This window comes from Microcaecilia unicolor, chromosome 1 (assembly GCF_901765095.1).
Source record: "Microcaecilia unicolor chromosome 1, aMicUni1.1, whole genome shotgun sequence".
NCBI classification, from domain to species: domain Eukaryota; kingdom Metazoa; phylum Chordata; class Amphibia; order Gymnophiona; family Siphonopidae; genus Microcaecilia; species Microcaecilia unicolor.
Window position 1 is genome coordinate 420,508,990 of NC_044031.1, and position 20,189 is coordinate 420,529,178.

At 43.5% G+C, this 20,189-nt stretch overlaps 1 protein-coding gene across 1 annotated transcript in view; it reads left to right on the plus strand.

Annotated features, from left to right (window-relative positions):
* The window catches only part of ZNF236 (zinc finger protein 236), a 502,799-nt gene that overhangs the window by 69,754 nt on the left and 412,856 nt on the right, over positions 1–20,189 (plus strand). The window contains exon 4 of the mRNA XM_030211824.1: positions 4,707–4,885. Within this exon, the coding sequence (XP_030067684.1) occupies positions 4,707–4,885 (179 nt within the window). The remainder of the gene's footprint in view (positions 1–4,706; positions 4,886–20,189) is intronic.

Genomic DNA, 20,189 nt, shown 5'->3' on the forward strand with positions numbered 1-20,189 from the left:
GCAGAAACTCGAATTCATAGGAGCTCTGCTGGATTCTCGGACGGCTCGCGCCTATCTCCCAGAATCGAGAGCCAACAACTTGTTGTCCCTCGTCTCGCGGGTGCGAGCGTCCTAGCAGATCACAGCTCGGCAGATGTTGAGATTGCTGGGCCACATGGCCTCCACAGTTCATGTGACTCCCATGGCCCGCCTTCACATGAGATCTGCTCAATGGACCCTAGCTTCCCAGTGGTTTCAGGCTGCTGGGGATCTAGAAGACGTGATCCACCTGTCCACGAGTTTTCTCAAATCCCTGTATTGGTGGACGATTTGGTCCAATTTGACTCTGGGACGTCCTTTCCAAATTCCTCAGCCACAAAAAGTGCTGACCACGGATTCGTCTCTCCTGGGTGGGGAGCTCATGTCGATGGGCTTCACACCCAAGGAAGCTGGTCCCTCCAGGAACGCGATCTACAGATCAATCCCCTGGAGTTACGAGCGGTCTGGAACGCTCTGAAGGCTTTCAGAGATCGGCTGTCCCACCAAATTATCCAAATTCAGACAGACAACCAGGTTGCCATGTACTATGTCAACAAGCAGGGGGGCACCGGATCTCGCCCCCTGTGTCAGGAAGCCGTCAGCATGTGGCTCTGGGCTCGCCGTCACGGCATGGTGCTCCAAGCCACATATCTGGCAGGCGTAAACAACAGTCTGGCCGACAGGTTGAGCAGGATTATGCAACCTCACGAGTGGTCGCTCAATTCCCGTGTAGTGCGACAGATCTTCCAGGTGTGGGGCACCCCCTTGGTAGATCTCTTTGCATCTCGAGCCAACCACAAAGTCCCTCAGTTCTGTTCCAGGCTTCAGGCCCACGGCAGACTGGCATCGGATGCCTTCCTCCTGGACTGGGGGGAGGGTCTGCTGTATGCTTATCCTCCCATACCTCTGGTGGGGAAGACTTTGTTGAAACTCAAGCAAGACCGAGGCACCATGATTTTGATTGCTCCTTTTTGGCCGTGTCAGATCTGGTTCCCTCTTCTTCTGGAGTTGTCCTCCGAAAAACCGTGGAGATTGGAGTGTTTTCCGACCCTCATCACACAGGACGAAGGGGCTCTTCTGCATCCCAACCTCCGGTCCCTGGCTCTCACGGCCTGGATGTTGAGAGCGTAGACTTTGCCTCTTTGGGTCTGTCAGAGGGTGTCTCCCGCATCTTGCTTGCTTCCAGGAAAGATTCCACTAAGAGGAGTTACTTCTTTCTATGGAGGAGGTTTGCCGTCTGGTGTGACAGCAAGGCCCTAGATCCTCGCTCTTGTCCTACACAGACCCTGCTTGAATACCTTCTGCACTTGTCTGAGTCTGGTCTCAAGACCAACTCTGTAAGGGTTCACCTTAGTGCAATCAGTGCATACCATTACCGTGTGGAAGGTAAGCCGATCTCAGGACAGCCTTTAGTTGTTCGCTTCATGAGAGGTTTGCTTTTGTCAAAGCCCCCTGTCAAGCCTCCTACAGTGTCATGGGATCTCAATGTCGTTCTCACCCAGCTGATGAAACTTCCTTTTGAGCCACTGAATTCCTGCCATCTGAAGTACTTGACCTGGAAGGTCATTTTCTTGGTGGCAGTTACTTCAGCTCGTAGAGTCAGTGAGCTTCAGGCCCTGGTAGCCCAGGCCCCTTACACCAAATTTCATCACAACAGAGTAGTCCTCCGCACTCACCCTAAGTTCTTGCCGAAGGTTGTGTCGGAGTTCCATCTGAACCAGTTAATTGTCTTGCCAACATTCTTTCCCCGTCCTCATTCCTGCCCTGCTGAACGTCAGCTGCACACATTGGACTGCAAGAGAGCATTGGTCTTCTATCTGGAGCGGACACAGCCCAACAGACAGTCCGCCCAATTGTTTGTTTCTTTTGATCCCAACAGGAGGGGAGTGGCTGTGGGAAAACGCACCATATCCAATTGGCTAGCAGATTGCATTTCCTTCACTTACGCCCAGGCTGGGCTGGCTCTTGAGGGTCATGTCACGGCTCATAATGTTAGAGCCATGGCAGCGTCGGTAACCCACTTGAAGTCAGCCACTATTGAAGAGATTTGCAAAGCTGCGACGTGGTCATCTGTCCACACATTCACATCTCATTACTGCCTGCAGCAGGATACCCGACATGACAGTCGGTTCGGGCAGTCAGTGCTTCAGAATCTGTTCGGGGTTTAGAATCCAACTCCACCCCCCTAGGCCCATGTTTGTTCTGTTCCAGGCTGCACTCTCAGTTAGTTGGTAAATTTTTTAGGTCAATCTCAGTTATGTCCTCGCCGTTGCGAGGCCCAATTGACCATGGTTGTTGTTTGAGTGAGCCTGGGGGCTAGGGATACCCCATCAGTGAGAACAAGCAGCCTGCTTGTCCTCGGAGAAAGCGAATGCTACATACCTGTAGAAGGTATTCTCCGAGGACAGCAGGCTGATTGTTCTCACAAACCCGCCCGCCTCCCCTTTGGAGTTGTGTCTTCCCTTCTCTTTGTCTTGCTACATATGAGACTGGCCGGCACGAGCCGGTTCGGGCGGGAAGACGGCCGCGCATGCGCGGTGCGCATCGGCGCGCGAGGACTAGCAAAGGACTTTGCTAGAAAGTGTTCCGATTGGAGGGGCTGCCGTGGACGTCACCCATCGGTGAGAACAATCAGCCTGCTGTCCTCGGAGAATACCTTCTACAGGTATGTAGCATTCGCTTTACAAAAGGTACAAGGAAGGGCGAAGAGAATGATAAAGGGGATGGGACGACTTCCCTGTGAGGAAAGGCTGAAGCATCTAGTGCTCTTAAGCTTGGAGAAAAGATGGCAGAGGGGAGATATGATATGGGTCTATAAAATAATGAGTGGAGTGCAACGAGTAGACGTGAATCATTTGTTTACTCTTATCAAAAATACTAGGACTAGGGGGCATACGATGAAGCTACAAAGTAGTAAATTTAATACAAATTGTAGAAACTTTCTTCATTCAGCGTATAATTAAACTCTGGAATTCGTTGCCGGAGAATGTGGTGAATGCTGTTAGCTTAGCATGGTTTAAAAAAGGTCTGGACAGCTTCCTAAATGAAAAGTCCATAGACTATTATTAAATTGACTTGGGGAAAATCCACTGCTTATTTCTGGGATATGAAGCATAAAATGGGCAGGACATGGGCTTGATGGACCTTTGGTCTGTCCCAGTGTGGCAATATTTATGTAGGGTTACATCCTGCTTTTTCCAGTGACTTTCCTTATGACCATCAGCAAGTCACTTTACTCCATTGCCTCAGGTACAAAACATGGGTTCCTGTTTACTAAGCTATTTTATGTCAATACCTTTTTTGCTAATGATACCACTAAAACAAAATAATATTTGTTTTGTTTTATTTCAATGTGTGTTAAATAATAATGAGCTAGAAAGTGTGTAGTAGATGTATGCAAAGCTGCTAATTATTATGCAGAATTAATAACACAGGTTGCATTAACTTGGCAATCTGTTGTGTTCATTGAAAGTTAATGGTACCTTGCAGTGTTAAGTTTCTGTTGGGAGCATTGGTCCACAAATGTACGGGTAGCTGCTTTTGTGAGCAACAGAGAGATCATTACAGCTTAAAAAAAAAGTCACAACACTCAGATGCTTAGAAAAATAAGAATATAAAAGAAAAATTGCAGGCTTCCCAAACCCTACCCCACCCCACTTTTAAAATCTGTAGAGAACACCAGTGCTCTCTGCCCTACACCCTACAATCCATTGAAAGAAAAATATCCCCTCCCCCCCCAAGAAGTTCAGGACTTGCCCACCGATACCTTCCTTTCATATACCTCTGTGTCCCTCATGATAGTTGGAGGCAGGAGCATCCCTTATTACTTCTCCCCAATTTGTGGCTGTGTCCAAAGTGGTGCCTTTCTTGCTGCTAGTAGTAGTATTTTTGATTTTTACTGGATTGGATGGTGGAGGTATGTATGGGGGAGGGGGGAATTGGAAAGTTGTCTTCAGATTTTAAAGTGGTTTGGTAGGGAGACTATATTTGCTTTTCTGCAGACAAGGGTGTATGATATTCTTGTTAGCAATGCAAATACACATTTACCAAAAGTATTCAATAACCTGTGGTAATGACTGCGAGCGACTCCCATGGTAAATTTTCCCATAGTAAAATAGCATACGAATGCACTATTTAGTTAATAGCCCTCTTATACTGTAAGTCCTCTGGGAGAGAGAATATATCTGATTATAAATTGCCTTGAGTTTGGATTTGGAAAGTCAAATTATTAAATCTAGTATCACCCAGCATATTTTGACATCTAGGCTGAACTGTTTAATCACTGGTGATGTTTGAGTTGGTCATCTTTGCTAGGAAGAGCTGATGTGGAAATTAGGACCAGAACAGCTTATGCTGTCTACCAAGACATGGGGTTTAGCTGGAAGAGTAGTGAGGCTATGGTTAGGAGGTGATGAATGGCAGGCAAGGCATTCTGGAAGAGATGGGTAAGATCGAGATCAGAAGAAGGTGTATAGTCTTGTATATTTACAGTAAGGCCCTGAAACCTTTACTACAGTTGTTTTATATGGTTGGTATACTTTATTACTTATTATAAATTGCCTGTTACTTTATTCCAGTTAACACTTTGTAACATTGTAGTATTTTGCCATAGGGGTCTTGGTGCCTTGTTGAATGATAGCTTTTATTTAAGTGAATATGAACCTAAGCAATGGTCTTATTTTCTTTAGAATCTTATCTGTTCAGAATGCGGGGACGAGTTCACTCTGCAGAGTCAGCTCTCCTTACATATGGAAGAACATCGTCAGGAGCTGACTGGCAGCAAAATCTACAGCTGCAAAGCTTGTAAGAAAGTATTTGAAACATCACTGCAACTTAAAGAGCACATGAAAACACACTATAAAATCAGGTGAGAGCTTGTAGCTTGACTTATGTAGCTATTCAGTGTGTAATTGCATATTTTTTCTCCTTTGTATAGACTTCTTGTACTTTATTTTGTATACCTTGCTTCAAATAACCATGAAACATGAAAATGATTATTTTTTCTTCAAGTGCATCTGTTATTGTAGATAGACCGTGCACAAAGATAAAACAGACACAACCTCTGCAAACAAGCCTGAGCAAAGGAAACAGCAAAAGATCCACTATTCCAAATAATGTATTGCAGGTAAAAATCAAACAAGTAACCTTTATTCTACATCCAGTACACACAAATATCCAAAATATTTGTCATTTTTAATCTTAACAAGTTGATATGGCCATGCTTTGGCAATATGTTTGTATCGGAGGTATGTACACATCTACATTTGATATACATAAATATAAAGAATTTTAGATTCATATTCTCCAGAAAATTGCAACACTTTTATAACAGAAAGCAGTAGTGGAATTGATGAAAAACATAATTATGAGAAAATTGACTCCTGCTTTGTATCCTCCTTAACAAGGTTCCAAAATGTACATAAATCAAGCATAGTATTAAAAAAAAAAAAAACACAGCTCCCAAAAACATAATAGAGAAACCACATGTGTTAGAACCAATAGAAAAAGTTAAAAACCTAAAAAGGACAGCCAACCGACTAGTTAAAAGCATATATATAATAAAAACAAAGGGATAAATACATGGGTTAGTTGGGGATTGTTTTCATTCCGAGGAGTAGGGAGGAGGATCAAGATAGGAGAGAGCAGCTGGAGCCACTATCTGGAAGGTAACGGGGCACTGGCCAATATGCAGTCTGATGCCCAGTTACCTTAACTACATAAAGTTAGGACAGCCTTTTTTCTGTCTAACATTTTATGCGGGTTCCTAGCTGGTTAGAGGGCTGAATATTACCGCTAATAAACTATGTAGGTGCTCTGCCCAAACTCCCACCAGCCCTCCTCTAACATCGCTATTAAGAGGCAATATGCACTGGCAATGTCTGGTTAAGTGCCACTGAATATTGCCGCTTAGCCCTGGACAGTTTGTTTAAATGGCTAGTAGTGTTTCCTGGGTGTTTACATTTTCAATATCAGGGCCAGTGCGAATACTTTTGAATGCATAGGGAGTTGCAGAAATCATTTAAAGCACATGTTCCAACAATTTTGGTAACAAAGACCCCTTTTCAACCTCCAAAATTTGCATGGCCTGCCACATTCTTAATCTGCTATAATTCATGTATAATAATTGCCTGTCTGCCTTGTCCTTTTGCAGCACAGGTTCTTTTACCTGTGGTGACAAGGAGGGATGGAAATTTTCAGTCTCTGAATTCACAGCAGATGCAGTTGGTGTTCCCCTCTGGCATAATTCCTGGTTTGTTAACCCTCTTCCCATGGACCATTTGTGTAGTTGTAGGACTCAACAGTTTGTCCACTGGTATGTTTTTGTCTGCCAAGTATGTGAGTCTGCGGGTGATATTGTGTAAGATGATACAGGTTTTTACATCTTGACAGTATCCCAGCATGAGAGGTATGATCCTGTTCATCTCTACTTGTTCATGTAGATCATAGCTATATGATTGCCTGGATTACGGTGATTTTATTGGAGAACTGATCTCTGAAAGCCTTTAGAACATTCTGTATCAGTTTATCTGATGGAAGATTTTCTTGAGCAAATCAGAGGCTTCTCAGCCCAATTTGGACTTCTCCATGGTTAGTACAATTTGCGTTGGAGGAATTTTTAAAAGAGCTGCCCCTGGTTAGATTTGGTTGAATCAACCACCAGGACAGTCCCTGAACTGTTTGGTGACTTGGAGTCTTGGAAGGTCTGAGTGACCTAAATCCATTGAGAGTGTAAGGTTCCTTGGACTTGTTTCATATTGAGAAGTGTTAAATGTTAAGATTCCTTTGCTTCCAATATTTCCAAAAATGCTTTCTGCAATATAAGCTAACAATGCTTTCAATATCAAACACTGTTCGATGGGGTAAAAAATACTCAAGGGGAAAAAAACCCCACAGAACCCTTCCTCCGCTTGAAACAATGGTAGGAATATAATGAGTAAGATTACTTCACAGGAGTAAAAAACTCCTTGAGAATGATTTTGTTAAAGCTCCATTCGAACCAACTTGCAAAGGACTGAAATACAAAACAACTTACGCAGCTGGCTTCTCCTACATAAGCGCACAACTATGGAATGAGCTCCCAAAAGCCGTGAAAACAATCCACGACCACTTGAACTTCAGGAAATCACTAAAAACCTACCTCTTCAAAAAGGCCTACTCCAACGACCCCACGTAACCCTCTTCACCTACCAACACAGCATGACTATGATCGAACAGGACATCACGCAATCTTCATCCATTCCGACCCTCCACTTATACCTCATTCGATCACTATACAACTTTGTATTTGTTATCCACCGACTGGGCAAACGCCTTTGGCGGTACTATGTAAGCCACAATGAGCCTGCAAATAGGTGGGAAAATGTGGGGTACAAATGCAACAAATAAACTTTTATGGATCCAAACAAAAAAAAGTGACTTGAATATAAACTTTCAAACTTAAAGCTGCTTCCACTCAGAACATGCACCAACTGTGGCCAGAGTTTTGCCAAGTGAGCTGTCAAGGTGCAAAGCTGAGACACATATTACACCTTGACAACTCTCTTGGCAAAACTTTGGCCACAGTTGGTGTGTGTTTCTGAGTGGAAGCAGCTTTAAGTTAAGTTTGAAAGTTTTTTGGATCCATAAAAGCTGGTTCGATTGGAGCTTTAAAAAAAAAACATTCTCAAGGATTTTTTTAATGCCTGTGAAGTAATCTTACCCATTGTATTCCTACTATTGTTTCGTCTGAAATACAGAAAGTAGAGGAAGGGTTCTGAGGCTTTTCCCCTTGAGTATTTTTGTCCTCCATCAAATGGTGTTTGATATTGAAGGTATTGTTAGCTTATATTGCAGAAAGTTTTTTTTTTTTTTTTGAAATATTATAAGCTTTCTCTTTCTTCCTCTGAGATTATATTTAACTTTGAGATTCCATTGCTTCTACTGTACAATCTTGACATGTTCTATGTTATCATGTGCTGATTGTCTTTATAACAAGGGAGCAATCCATTTTTGTGCAAGAAAGGCTTTTGCCTGAGTCGTGTGTAATCTCAGCTCCTATAAAATCCAACTGTGATGAGCTTGGGTGAGATTTGGAGTAATCTGTGACTCCAGGACCTGGTTGGTTGTGCTCGCTTATTCTATGGCTAATTACCAAGATGTGCTCTTGACCAGCCACTCATCCATATATGAAAATATGCTCCCCTAATAGACATTTTATGAACATATATGGTACTGACACTAAGCCAAAGGATAGAACATTATACTGGACGCGTTTCCTTATTACAAATCTGACTTCCTGGGACTGAGGTACACCTCTGTGTGGGTACATGCTTCCTTTAGAACCAGGAAATGTAGCCAGTTTCCTTTTCTGGAGAAAAGCGATTAATATATTTTGTGAAACCATCTTGAACGCCTTTTTTTTCACAAGGAATTTGTGCACTTTATTTAATTGTAGTATGGAATGGAGTCCTGTGTTTTTTGATCAGGAAATACTTGGAGTAAAATCTCTGCTCTTTCCTCTCGTGGAAATAGTTCAACTTCATTGTTCTGTACGAGGAAGGGGAGTTCCTTTAAAAAGTACATTTTCATGCTTAGAGTTCTACAGTGATATCCTTAGTGAGCAATCTAGTAGGGATTCCATAGGCATAGTCTGTATGCTTTGTGAATTATGCTGGCAGCCCTAGTGTCTGTGGTTATACAGGGACAAAAATTTTTGTTGACCTTTAACTTTCCCTCAATAGGAAGATTGTTCAGAACAGATACTGGAATACTGTCTGTGCTTGAGTTCAGTTACAGCTCATCTTAGGTTTTAGTTGCAAGCTGGCTGTGGCTTTTGGGCCATTTTTCTATCTGTGAGGTTGAGGCCCCTGTTGGTGTTGGGATCAATGAGGTATAGGATAAATCCTTTTTGGTGGCTGAAAGTGTCTTCTTCATGCTCCACTGTCAAGTACCTCCTGGATTATGTGGAGAGTAGATCATAAGTGGCTGCAGAGAGAGTCTGAATCTGCTCTACTGACTTCTTGACCTTATTTCTGATGAGATTCTTCTTTGCAGGATATGTAGGTAAGATTTTTCTGCACATCATATCTGAATTTCAAAGCTTATAGTCCCGAGATTCTGTGGGTGGCGACACCAAGGGCAGAAGCTCTCAATGCCATCTTGAAAACATTGTAAGTCTGCCTGACCACATATTTTCTGCTCTTTTCCATGTCCACTGGTATCCTATAATTATCACGTCTCCTGCAGAAGAAACTCAGATAAACCTTATTCCTTTTCTAGAATGTTTCCCATATGCTAGACCATAAGGAGCTGACAAAGATGTGTGACAGGTGAGCATAGCTTTTTAGTACATTTTCCTTTCAAGAAGATCCAAGGAATGAGCATTTTTCCAGGGACCATACTAGTGAGTGGATCCTTTGCTGTTTGGTTTCTTGACAGTGGATTTGACTGTCACTGACCATTATGGGAACTGCTGTTCTTAAATCTTGGAGCCTTCTGGACTCTGTAGTCAGCCGTCTTCTTCACAGGTTGCACAGAGAGGGGTGTCTCATATTCTATTCTGCACGTCCCTATTATATCTTCCTCAGCTGGGATTGAGAAATGTAGAAGATGTCTAAAATTTCTACCCTGGATTCTATCTCAATTTCTAACTTAAATGGAATGGTCTTAGAAACATAGAAACATGATGGCAGATAAAGGCCTTATGGTCCATCCAGTCTGCCCATCCTCTGTAACCCCTAACTCTACCTTTTCCTAAGTGATCCCACTTGTTTATCCCATGCCTTTTTAAATTCTGGCACAGTCCTCGACTCCACAACCTCCATCGGGAGGCCATTCCATGCCTCCACCATCCTTTCCGTGAAATAATACTTTTTTAGATTACTCCTAAACCTATTCTCTCTTAACTTCATCGTATGCCCCCTCTTTTTAGAGCTCTCCTTCAGTTGAAAAAGGCTCACTTCCTGTACATAAAAGCCCTTGAGATATTTAAATGTCTCTATCATGTCTCCTCTTTACCTCCTCTCTTCCAGCGTATACATGTTGAGGTTCATAGGTCTGTCCCTATATTTTTTTGTGTTCCAGACTGCTTACTAATTTTGTAGCTGCCCTCTGGACCGACTCCATTCTGTTTATATTTTTTCATAGGTGCTGTCTCCAGAACTGCACACAGTACTTTCAATGGGGCCTCACCAGAGACTTATACAATAGCACTATCACCTCCTTTTTCCTGCTGGTCATCCCTCTTTTTATGCACCCATGCACCCTTCTGGCTTTGACCGTCACCTTTTCTACCTGTTTGGAAGCTTTAAGGTCATCAGACACAATCACCCCCAAGTCCCGCTCTTCTTTCGTACACTGAAGCACTTCACCCCCTATACTGTACCGTTCTGGTACTCTATTGGAGACGTTCTCTTTTTTTGTGGAGGGGAGGGGTTTGATTATGGACCAGTAAATGACTCCTGATCAGAGTGATCTTCAGATCTGTAAGTAAACTCCCAGAACTACGTACAGTCTGTATCAAAATCTGTTCTACAGGAGAGGTCTATGAGTAATCTTGGCTAGTAAACAAGGCCTCTGTGAGGTTAACTTTGTCTGTTGGGGTTTAGACTCTGATGCAGACTGGTGCCTCAGTGAAGATGGATATTGGAGTGTCCGCTCTCAGTGCCACTGTCCTTAAATGACTTGGCATTGATCTCTTGACCAGGATTGGCTGAGCTTTTCTCAGTATTGATGTACATCCAGATGGTGCTGAAGCACTGATTCTTGCAACATGACAGTATCTCCAGGACCTTTCTGTCCTGTCCTCATCCAGAGTGTTGAAACCAATGGTGTTTGGGGAGCAGGAGGACAGATTGTACTCTCTTGTGTCTCTTGAGTTGTACTGATGGTCTAATGTCCAGCCCTTGAAGACTTTTGCATCCCCAGATGTAGAGAAAAATGAGCTTTCCTTTATGTGGATGCTTCAGAGGAGGGGTTGTGGCTAATTTGATCTTTTTGTTCCTGGCATTCTATACCAATGATGATGCTTCCTCACCTTCACTCAACACGTGGCATCAGGGTTCCTTAATGCCAGTGCAGCAGAATTCTTTGCATGCATTGGGTGTGATTGCATCTATTGATTCTGTACATCAAGGGTAGCAGATGTTTACTCAGTAGGAAAGCATTCAAGGTTTCTGGTGCAGCTCCAGGATGCTTGGGGATTGATGCCTCTAATGACATACCTAGGCAGCTGAAGAGTTTTTCCTTTTGCTTTTGATAGCAACAAAGATCCCTATTACAGCAAATCCAAAATATGTCAAGAAATGTTATTGGAGGAACAGAAACCTGGAAGTTTTCTTTTTCTGAGACATGAGTAGAAAAATAGCTGATGTGAAATCAGATAGGTCAGTGGTAATATTTTTTACCGGCAGCACATGACATAGCAGTTCATAAGAACATAAAAGTAGCCATACTGGGTCAGACCAATGGGCCCTCTAGCCCAGTATCTTGTTTTCCAATCAGTGACCATGCCAGGTCACAAGTACCTGACAGAAACCCAAATTGTTGCAACATTCCATGCTACAAATCCCAGGGCAAGCAGTTGCTTCCCAATTCTGTCATGTCAAGCTCAAGATATAGAAGGAAACTGTAAAATAATTAATGAAAAAGCTAGCTAATAAGAGAAGAGTGAAACACAGGTGATCTAGATGCGATTCCTCTCCCCCTCAGGTTTTTTATTTTTAAATTGAAGAAAACAGTGACAATAAGCAAACAATAAAACCAGCTAGGAGTCAGAGGTATATATTAGCTAAACCAGCACAACCCTAAATAATCCCCTCACCCCCCCCCCCCCCCATCCCAACTCCCAAAATGCAGTAAAGTGAAACTGGTCAGGCAAGATAAACTTAAATATACAAATCAAATGACATGAAGAGAAGCAAAAACACAAGATGCACACCAACTCAAACATTCAACCCCATTCCCTCCATCCCCTAAGTATAAAAAGAAAGATGAAAGTTGGACAGCCAATCTGAAAATTAGGTAAGCTGAGTACAGGAGAACATAGAAAGGAGAGTGACCTTTGTTTTTATAGCCCCATGTCACACAGAAGCTCACCTTAACAGACAAGGGAAACCTACCCTAGACCCCGCCATCCACCTCAACCCCCCCTCAAACAACCAAACAAAAAAACCCAGAAAAGCAGGAGCCCCCCAACGCAAAGAGTCCAGATAGCCAAAAAGTATTGTTAAAGTGAGTTCAAAATAAAACTAGAAGCCTTGAGAAAGAGAAGATAAAAGGGTCCAAAATAGATAAACTATTTTTTCTGCCTTTAAGGACACCCCCACGCGTAACTTGTGCATATGAAACATACTCCGCCAACCCAAATGTGATAGGGAGTCAGGCATGGTCCATGCCGTCAGAATGGATTACTTATCCAATTATTCCGCCTTGTGGATAAGAAGACAGCATTCCCCGCTCTTCAGAGGGAAAGCTTCATGGCTATCCAGCAAAAAGCCAGCTGCTGGTAAAGGAATGACTCAGTTCAAAAAACATTCCAAGTAATGGACTATCTGAATCTAAAAAAGGCGTACTATAAGACAGTCCCAGCAGGCATAAAAAAAAAAAAAAGAGTTATGAGAGAGATTGCTTTTCCGACACAGATGAGTATCAATGCCACCCATGTGAAACAGCTGGGTCTGGGTAAAATAGAGCCTATACAGTATTCAGAACTGACATTACCGCAATTCAGCCACAATTGTCAATTGTGGGATGTGGGGTAACCAACTTAACAAAATCCACGGAGGCAGGTGATCTGTATAACTCTGCTGCCCATTTAACCTGTAGATGCAGCTTAGATATCTGAGGGGAGATCTGTAAAAGGGCTTTGTGAAGCATCAAGACAGACGGATGGTCCCTGTCCTCCAAACAGAAAAAAGATTCTTCTAGGACAAGCAGGCCATTCTCACAATTGGGTTACGCGGTCCCGCATTGCTTGGTCCGGAGCTTATGACCAGCTTAACAGAGCTTTGTGGAGCACAAGACACACTCCACCATGCATGTGCGAGTGCCTTCCCACCCGTCAAAACAGCACAGTTACCGCAGTTGTTTTTCTACCGTGATGTGGAGAAGCTGCATCTGTAGTTTTTCTCTTCACTCCTGGTCTGGAAGAGCTTCTTTTTCATGCCTTTTGAGATTTTTCACCTGTTTTCCGCTGTGCCTGATATCAGGTTTCGGTTCTGTTCTTCCCCGTACTCTCTTATTTCTTTTTTTCCCATTTTTAGGTTTACTTTATTTTTTCATGTCTTAGGCCGTGTTTAGGCCTTGACTCCAGCTGGCTTTTTCCCTTGCCTTTTTTCTGGTGCCTCGCCCTTTTTCAGGCACCATCGCGTCTTTTGATTTGGCTGCAGAAGTTTTTCCATCCATGTCCACTAAAGTTCCCAGTGGCTTTAAGCGCTGTGCCCTGTGCAATTGGACCATTTCTGGTAAAGACACTCATTTGGTGTCTTCAGTGTTTAGGGCCTGACCATAGCCCTGCTAACAGTGTCCTTTGTCTTTGAATGAAGAGGAGGACTCGGGTGTCTAGAGAGACTCAACACGAGAAGATTTTTAGGGGCCAGGTTCCAGTCCTCGACATCAGTATTGACGTTGAAGACTGCACCGGCATTGAGAGCATCAGTCCACATAGCTGCTTCAAGACCCATGTACACTGGGAGCAGTAGTGCATCGAGTGTGTCTCCACCTGTCTCGATGCCAACTGCTGGGCAGGGCCCCCAGGACTGGCCAGTGTCAAACCCAACCTTGAGGTGACATGAGGATGCTCGAGGTCCTGGACTATGAGTCTCCTCCTAGGGAGGCTGTGACTGTCCCTGTCCACAAGGTACTCTAGGAAGTCCTTGATAGGAATTGGGAGTCACCTCTGTCGGTCCCAGTCCTGCCCATGAAGATCGATATGATGTATCGGATCTATAGCACACCTGGTTTTGATAGGCCCCAGTTGCCTCACAATTCCATGGTGGTGGAATCCACTCTCAAGAGAGCCAGGAGTTCTAGAGAATATGCCTCTGTTCCTCCTGGCAGAGAAGCTAGGACCTTGGACTCTTTTGGGAAGAAGATCTTCCAGGTATCAGTATGGCCGAGTTGGTGTACCAGTTGGCCAAGCAGCAGAAGGCATGTTGTAAGTTCTTGTCCAGGGGCACCTACAACACCTTTGGCATGGCATCCAGGATCTCTGCTCAGAGTATAGCAATGTTCAGACTCTCATGGCTGCATGTATCTGACTTGGAACAGTTGGTTCAGCAGAGGTTAGCGGATGCCCCATGCTGGGGGATAACATTTTTAGAGAGAATGTTGAAGAGGTTGCTGACCAAATCAAGAAGCACACTGATACCATCTCTTCTCTCTCCTGCTGGGTGCCTTCTGCATCAGCCTCCTCATCTAGGAAGTGTTTTGGCAAGTCGAGGAGGGGTGCCTACTACCCCCAGAGATGTAAGTACGCCCCCTGCTCTTGCCAGCCTGCTCAGGCTCAATCCCAACGTGCTCCTTCTGGTCAACAGTGTGTGCCTAAGGTCAAAGTGCCCATACCGGATGACCTGCCGGTCAGAGGAAATCTGAAGTTTTTCTACGAAAGGTGGCCCCCTTATAACCTCCAGCTGGTGGGTTCTCCAAATAGTCTGTCTCGGGTGTGCAATAAGCTGACTTTGAAAACCTTCAAATTGCCCACCGAGACCTCATTTCTTCAGCTCTCAGCATGAGCAGGTACTTGCAGAGGAACTCTACGTCCTTCTGAAGGCCTGTGCGGTCGAGCCTGTTCCACCAGGGGAAGAAGGTCAGGGATTCTATTCCAGGTACTTTTCATGCAAAAGAAGACGGGGGATGTGTCCCATCCTAGACCTAAGGGCCCTGATCAAATTCCTGGTCAAAGAAAAATTCAGGATGGTTTCCGTTAGCACCTTTCTTACCATGATTCAGCAACACGATTGGCTATGCTCTCTGGACTTAAAAGGATGCATATAAACACATCCCAATACTTCCAGCCTACCGAAAGTATCTTCGGTTTCGGCTGGGAACACACCACTTCCAGTACCGCATGTTGACTTTTGGCCTCTCATCAGCATCCAGGATCTTTACCAATTGCGTAGCAGTAGTTGCAGTGTTTCTACGCAGGCTGCGGGTGCATGTGTTCCCTTACCTCGACAATTGGCTGGTAAAGAGCACATCAGAGGACTGTGCTCAGGAGTCCATGCAGAGGACTATTCGGGTGCTAGTACTACTAGGGTTCGTTTTTAACTACCCCAAGTCCCATCTTCACCCTGCTTAGCAATTGGAATTCATTGGATTCTTGATCAAGGTTTGAACCTTTCTCTCAGGAACCAGAGTGGACACTCTAGTTGCTCTGGCTTCTCGGGTTTGAGCCTCTCAGCAGGTCATGGCTCAGCAGATGTTGAGGCTGTTAGGCCACATGGCTTCCACAGTTTGTGACACCCATGGCATGCCTTCACATGAGATCAGCCCAATAGAACCTAGCCTCCCAGTGGTGCCAAGCTACAGCAGATCTAGATGATGTCGTCTGTTTGTCTCCAGAGCTTGTTCACTCTCTGTTGTGGTGGACCATTCAATCCAATTTGACTCTGGGACTACCATTCCAAATTTCTCAGCCTCAAAATGTTCTGACGATGGACGCATCTCTCCTGGGTTGGGGAGCTCATGTGGATGGGCTTCACACTCAAGGAGCCTGGTCCATCCAGGAAACAGGTTTTCAGATCAACCTTTTGGAGCCCCAGGTGATCTGGAATGCTCTAACGTTTTTCAGAAATCGGCTATCTCACCAAATTGTACTCACTCAGACAACCAGGTTGCCATGTATTACACCAACAAACGGGGGCACAGGATCATGCCCTCTGTGTCAGGAGGCCTTCCAGATGTGGCGCTGGGTTCACTGACATGACATGTTCCTTTGGGCCACTTATCTGGCGGGCAAAAATAACAGTCTGGCCGACAGGCTGAGCAAGAGTTATACAACCACACAAGTGTCTCTCTCATCATGGACATTGCCTGCAAGATCTTCCGAGCTTTGGGCACCTTCTCGGAGGATCTCTTTGACACTCCACTGAATCACAATGTCCCTCAATTCTGTTCCAGACTTCAGGCTCATGACAGTCTAGCGTCGGATGCCTTCCTTCTGCATTAGGGAACAGATCTTCTGTATGCGTATCCTCCCGGTCCTCTTGTGGGGAAGACTTTGCTGAAACTCAAGCGAGACCACGGGAACATGATTTTGATTGCTCCTTACTGGCCAGGGCACATCTGGTTTCCTCCTCTTCTGGAATTATCCTCCGAAGAACTGTGAAGATTGCAGTGTTTACTGACTCATCATACAAATGAGGCATCTCTTCTGCGTTTCAACCTTCAGTCTCACCCAGCTGATGAAAGCTCCTTTCGAGCCACTTGATTTCTGTCATCTGAAATGCTTGACCTGGAAGGTCATTTTCTTGATGGCTGTTACTTCAACTGGTAGAATCGATGAGCTTCAGTCTCTAGTAGCGGATGCACCTTATACTAAATTTCATCAAAATAGAATAGTTCTCTGCACACATCCTAAATTCCTACCTAAGGTTGTGTCGGAGTTCCATCTGAACCAGTCAGTTGTCTTGCCAATATTCTTTTCCCAACCTCATGCCCATCCTGGCGAGAGCACCTTGCACACCTTGGACTGCACACCTTGACTGCAGCCGAGCATTAGCCTATTACATGGAGAGGACTAGGTCCCACAGATAGTCTGCCCAGCTTTTTATTTCTTTTGATCCCAACAGGATGGGGAAATGCACAATCTCTAATTACCTGGCAGATTGCATTTCTTTCAGTTATGCCCTGGCATGTCAAGGCTCACAATGTCAGAGCGATGGTTGCGTCAGTAGCCCAGTTGAGGTCAGCCTTAATTGAAGAAATTTGTAAGGCGGCGACATGGTCTTCAGTCCACACATTCACATCTCATTACTGCCTTGAGCAGGATACCCGACATGACAGTTGGTTCAGGTAGACAGTGTTGCAGAATCTGTTTGGGGTCTAGAATTCAACTCCACCCCACTAGGCCCATTTTATTTTGTTCTAGGCTGCACTCTCACTTATTTTGTATATAGTTTCAGGCTGATCTGAGTTGTGTCCTTGCCTTTGCGAGGCCCAGTTGTCCAATGTTTATTGTTTTCAGTGAGCCTGGATGCTAGGAATATCCTAATTGTGAGAATTTAATGGCCTGCTTGTCCTCGGTGAAAGCGAAGATACTTACCTGTAGCAGGTATTCTCCGAGAACAGCAGGCCTTATATTCTTACAAACCCTCCCACCTCCCCTTGGAGTTGTCTCCTATTTTTTCCTTTTTTTACGCTGTAGCATGTAACTGCGGTAACCGTGCTTCTGCTGCTGTGGGCAGGAAGGCACTTACGCATACGTGGAGCATGTCTTGCGCTCCACAAAACTCTGTTAGGTTTGTCATAAGCACTGGGCAATGCAGGACCGCATTACCCAGTTGTGAGAATATAAGTCCTGCTCTCCTTGGAGAATTCCTGCTACAGGTAAATATCTTTGCTGTGTAACCTCTCAATATGACCAGCAGCCAAAGCAGTGCCATCCAAGGATGCAACATAATAATGCAATTGATGATAAACAAAGATATTAGCTATTTGAACTAAAGTGCCCTCTCCCAAAGCCTGTAATGTGAGATGGCTCCATCAGGGTGTAATACATGTTCAAGCCTCATAATACCTAAATCTTCCCACTTTCTAAAGATTACATTTTCAAACCCTGGGCAAAACCCAGCATTCCTTTGAATAGGCAAGAAAGCTGAGACTTGAGAAGTAACATCCCAATAAGCAGTAAAGACCTACCATTATTCCCACAAGGGTGTCAACAAAACTCTGCCTCGTGTGGTCATAGGAAGCTCTTACCCTGGTGCTTGCAAGAGAAATCTAAACCGCCAAGAGGAAAAGAATTCTGTCTCTACCTGAATCGAGGTATAATCTTCCTGCCTCAAAAACCAATCTCCTAAATGTCGAGCCAGACACCCCTAGTTTTAAACATAATGCTTTCACTCATAAAAATCATATGAAAAAATGGTGATTGTTGTGTTCTGTGAAAAGAAGACAAATGGGGTGTCCCAGTGTGATGACTTAGATGTACGTAGCCCCACTCATGCTCAGAGTACTACTCTTGAAAACTCTTTAAGTGATTACATTTACATTTTTGTGGTTCTGGGCTTCGTGTGAAGGCTGCCATCCCTGGTTTTTCTAAGAATTACATCTACACCTGCGCTTTTCTCCCCTGTCCTAAACATGAGAATGGTAAGGCCTCCTCTCAATGTGACTAAAAGTCCATTCATTGTTCAACAATACATGGATTTTAATTACAATGAGGGCAAGTAAAGTTCAGACAGCAGATTAAAATACAAAAACAATTTTTTTAACCTATGTAAATCACTTGGAAAATTGTCTTTTTAGCCTGCTTTTAAAGCACACTACATCAAAGGAGAAATTTTATAACATGATGCCTATGTGGGGAAGTCCAAAAATGTACCTGTTAAAGGCAATATAGACATACATTCATTATATAAAACACACATGAGAGTATCACTAAAAAAACCTACGAGAAAAATTACCAATAAGTCTATTAAGCAGAGCTTATTGATAATGTTCAGATTTCAAATTCTAAATTCAGCTTCGACAGACCATCAGCAGAGAGAGAACCAACAAGTTCAAAAGATCTAATGCTAGTAACTTTCAGATATCAGTCATAGATCCCAATGATTTAAAATAATGTTCATATCACAATATATTAACTTGCAAAAAAAATCATATAACATTTCTTGAATCGATTTGTTCAGCAAAGGTCACGCCAAACAATATTTCTGCTTGAACCCTTTCACTACAGAGTTGATCAGTGCTGAACCACTTCCAACACAATCATGTTTTGGAGAGACTTCTGCATCAGGGAAAAAAACAATTTGTCAGCAAAGCATTCTTTCAAAATCAAACTGCCTTAATGAACATCTAGATGATTGACTTAATTGAAAGAAAATGGTGGCTCGGCATCCTATTAGAGGAGTCAAATGGACAGAACTTCCAGTCACAATCAAAGTGAAATTAACCATTATGTTCCTCTTTCACTTCTGTAGGGGTCACAGGAATGCTGTGTATGTATCCAGTATTGCTCAGAACAGTTTAGAATCCCAATTTCTCCCATATAGGCTCATGATCAATGACCCTCCAGGAGATGTTTGAGATTTGATGGTGGGCTTCTAACTAATGTTGTACCAAAGGTGCAGACACACTGCTTGGGGACAATTTCTCCAAATGGGTTACTTTTGCGCATACCATGACAGGAATGAACCTTACTCTTAAGCTAGGGCATGTCAAGTATGATTTGGAACTGCTTGTTCTGAGGCAACTCTTATGTTTATTCAATTGGATCTGAATTGAGTATTTAGTTCTGCCCACATATACACAGGAACAGGAACAAATAATAATATACTCAATAGTTTCACAATTAACTATATACTTCGCTCCTCTTCATAACTTTTTTTATCTGGGTTTATCCAAGTAGTCCTCTCAATCATGGAGACACACCATATGCACCGCCCACAAGCAAAATGACAGCCACTGATAGGGGGTACAGATAATTTAGTTTTCAAAAATTCATCCACATGAGCTCCCTGTTGAAATGCAGGGAAGGTTCCTGAAAGAATTCATAAACTGACAAAACATGCAAAAAATGATGTATGAACTTAACCACAAATCCAGTACTCATTAAATAAGGTAAGAGACAACTTGTTTAGCTGGTTCTTCACAATGATACTGAAGTAAATGCTCTTGATTAGCATATTTTACTATTTTGTAGGCTCTTGATACAATCCCCTTTGGGTAGCCTTTCATTGTGCTTGTATGCCTGTGTAGGGGAAATTGGGATTTCCAATTGGCTTATTGTAAGCAATATTTGATACATACATTGTATTCTGTTACCCCTATAGAACTCAATGATGAATCAGAATGGTTAACTTTGATTGTGATTGGAAGTTGCTATTCTGTAACTCCTGTTATAGGAGCTGTATTTTCTTTTACTTGAGTCAAACATTTAAATGTTTGCTAGGGAAGTTTGATTTTCAAAGAATGTTTTGCTGACTGAAAATTTTTTTCCCCGATGCAGGAATCTCTCTGAAACACAATCG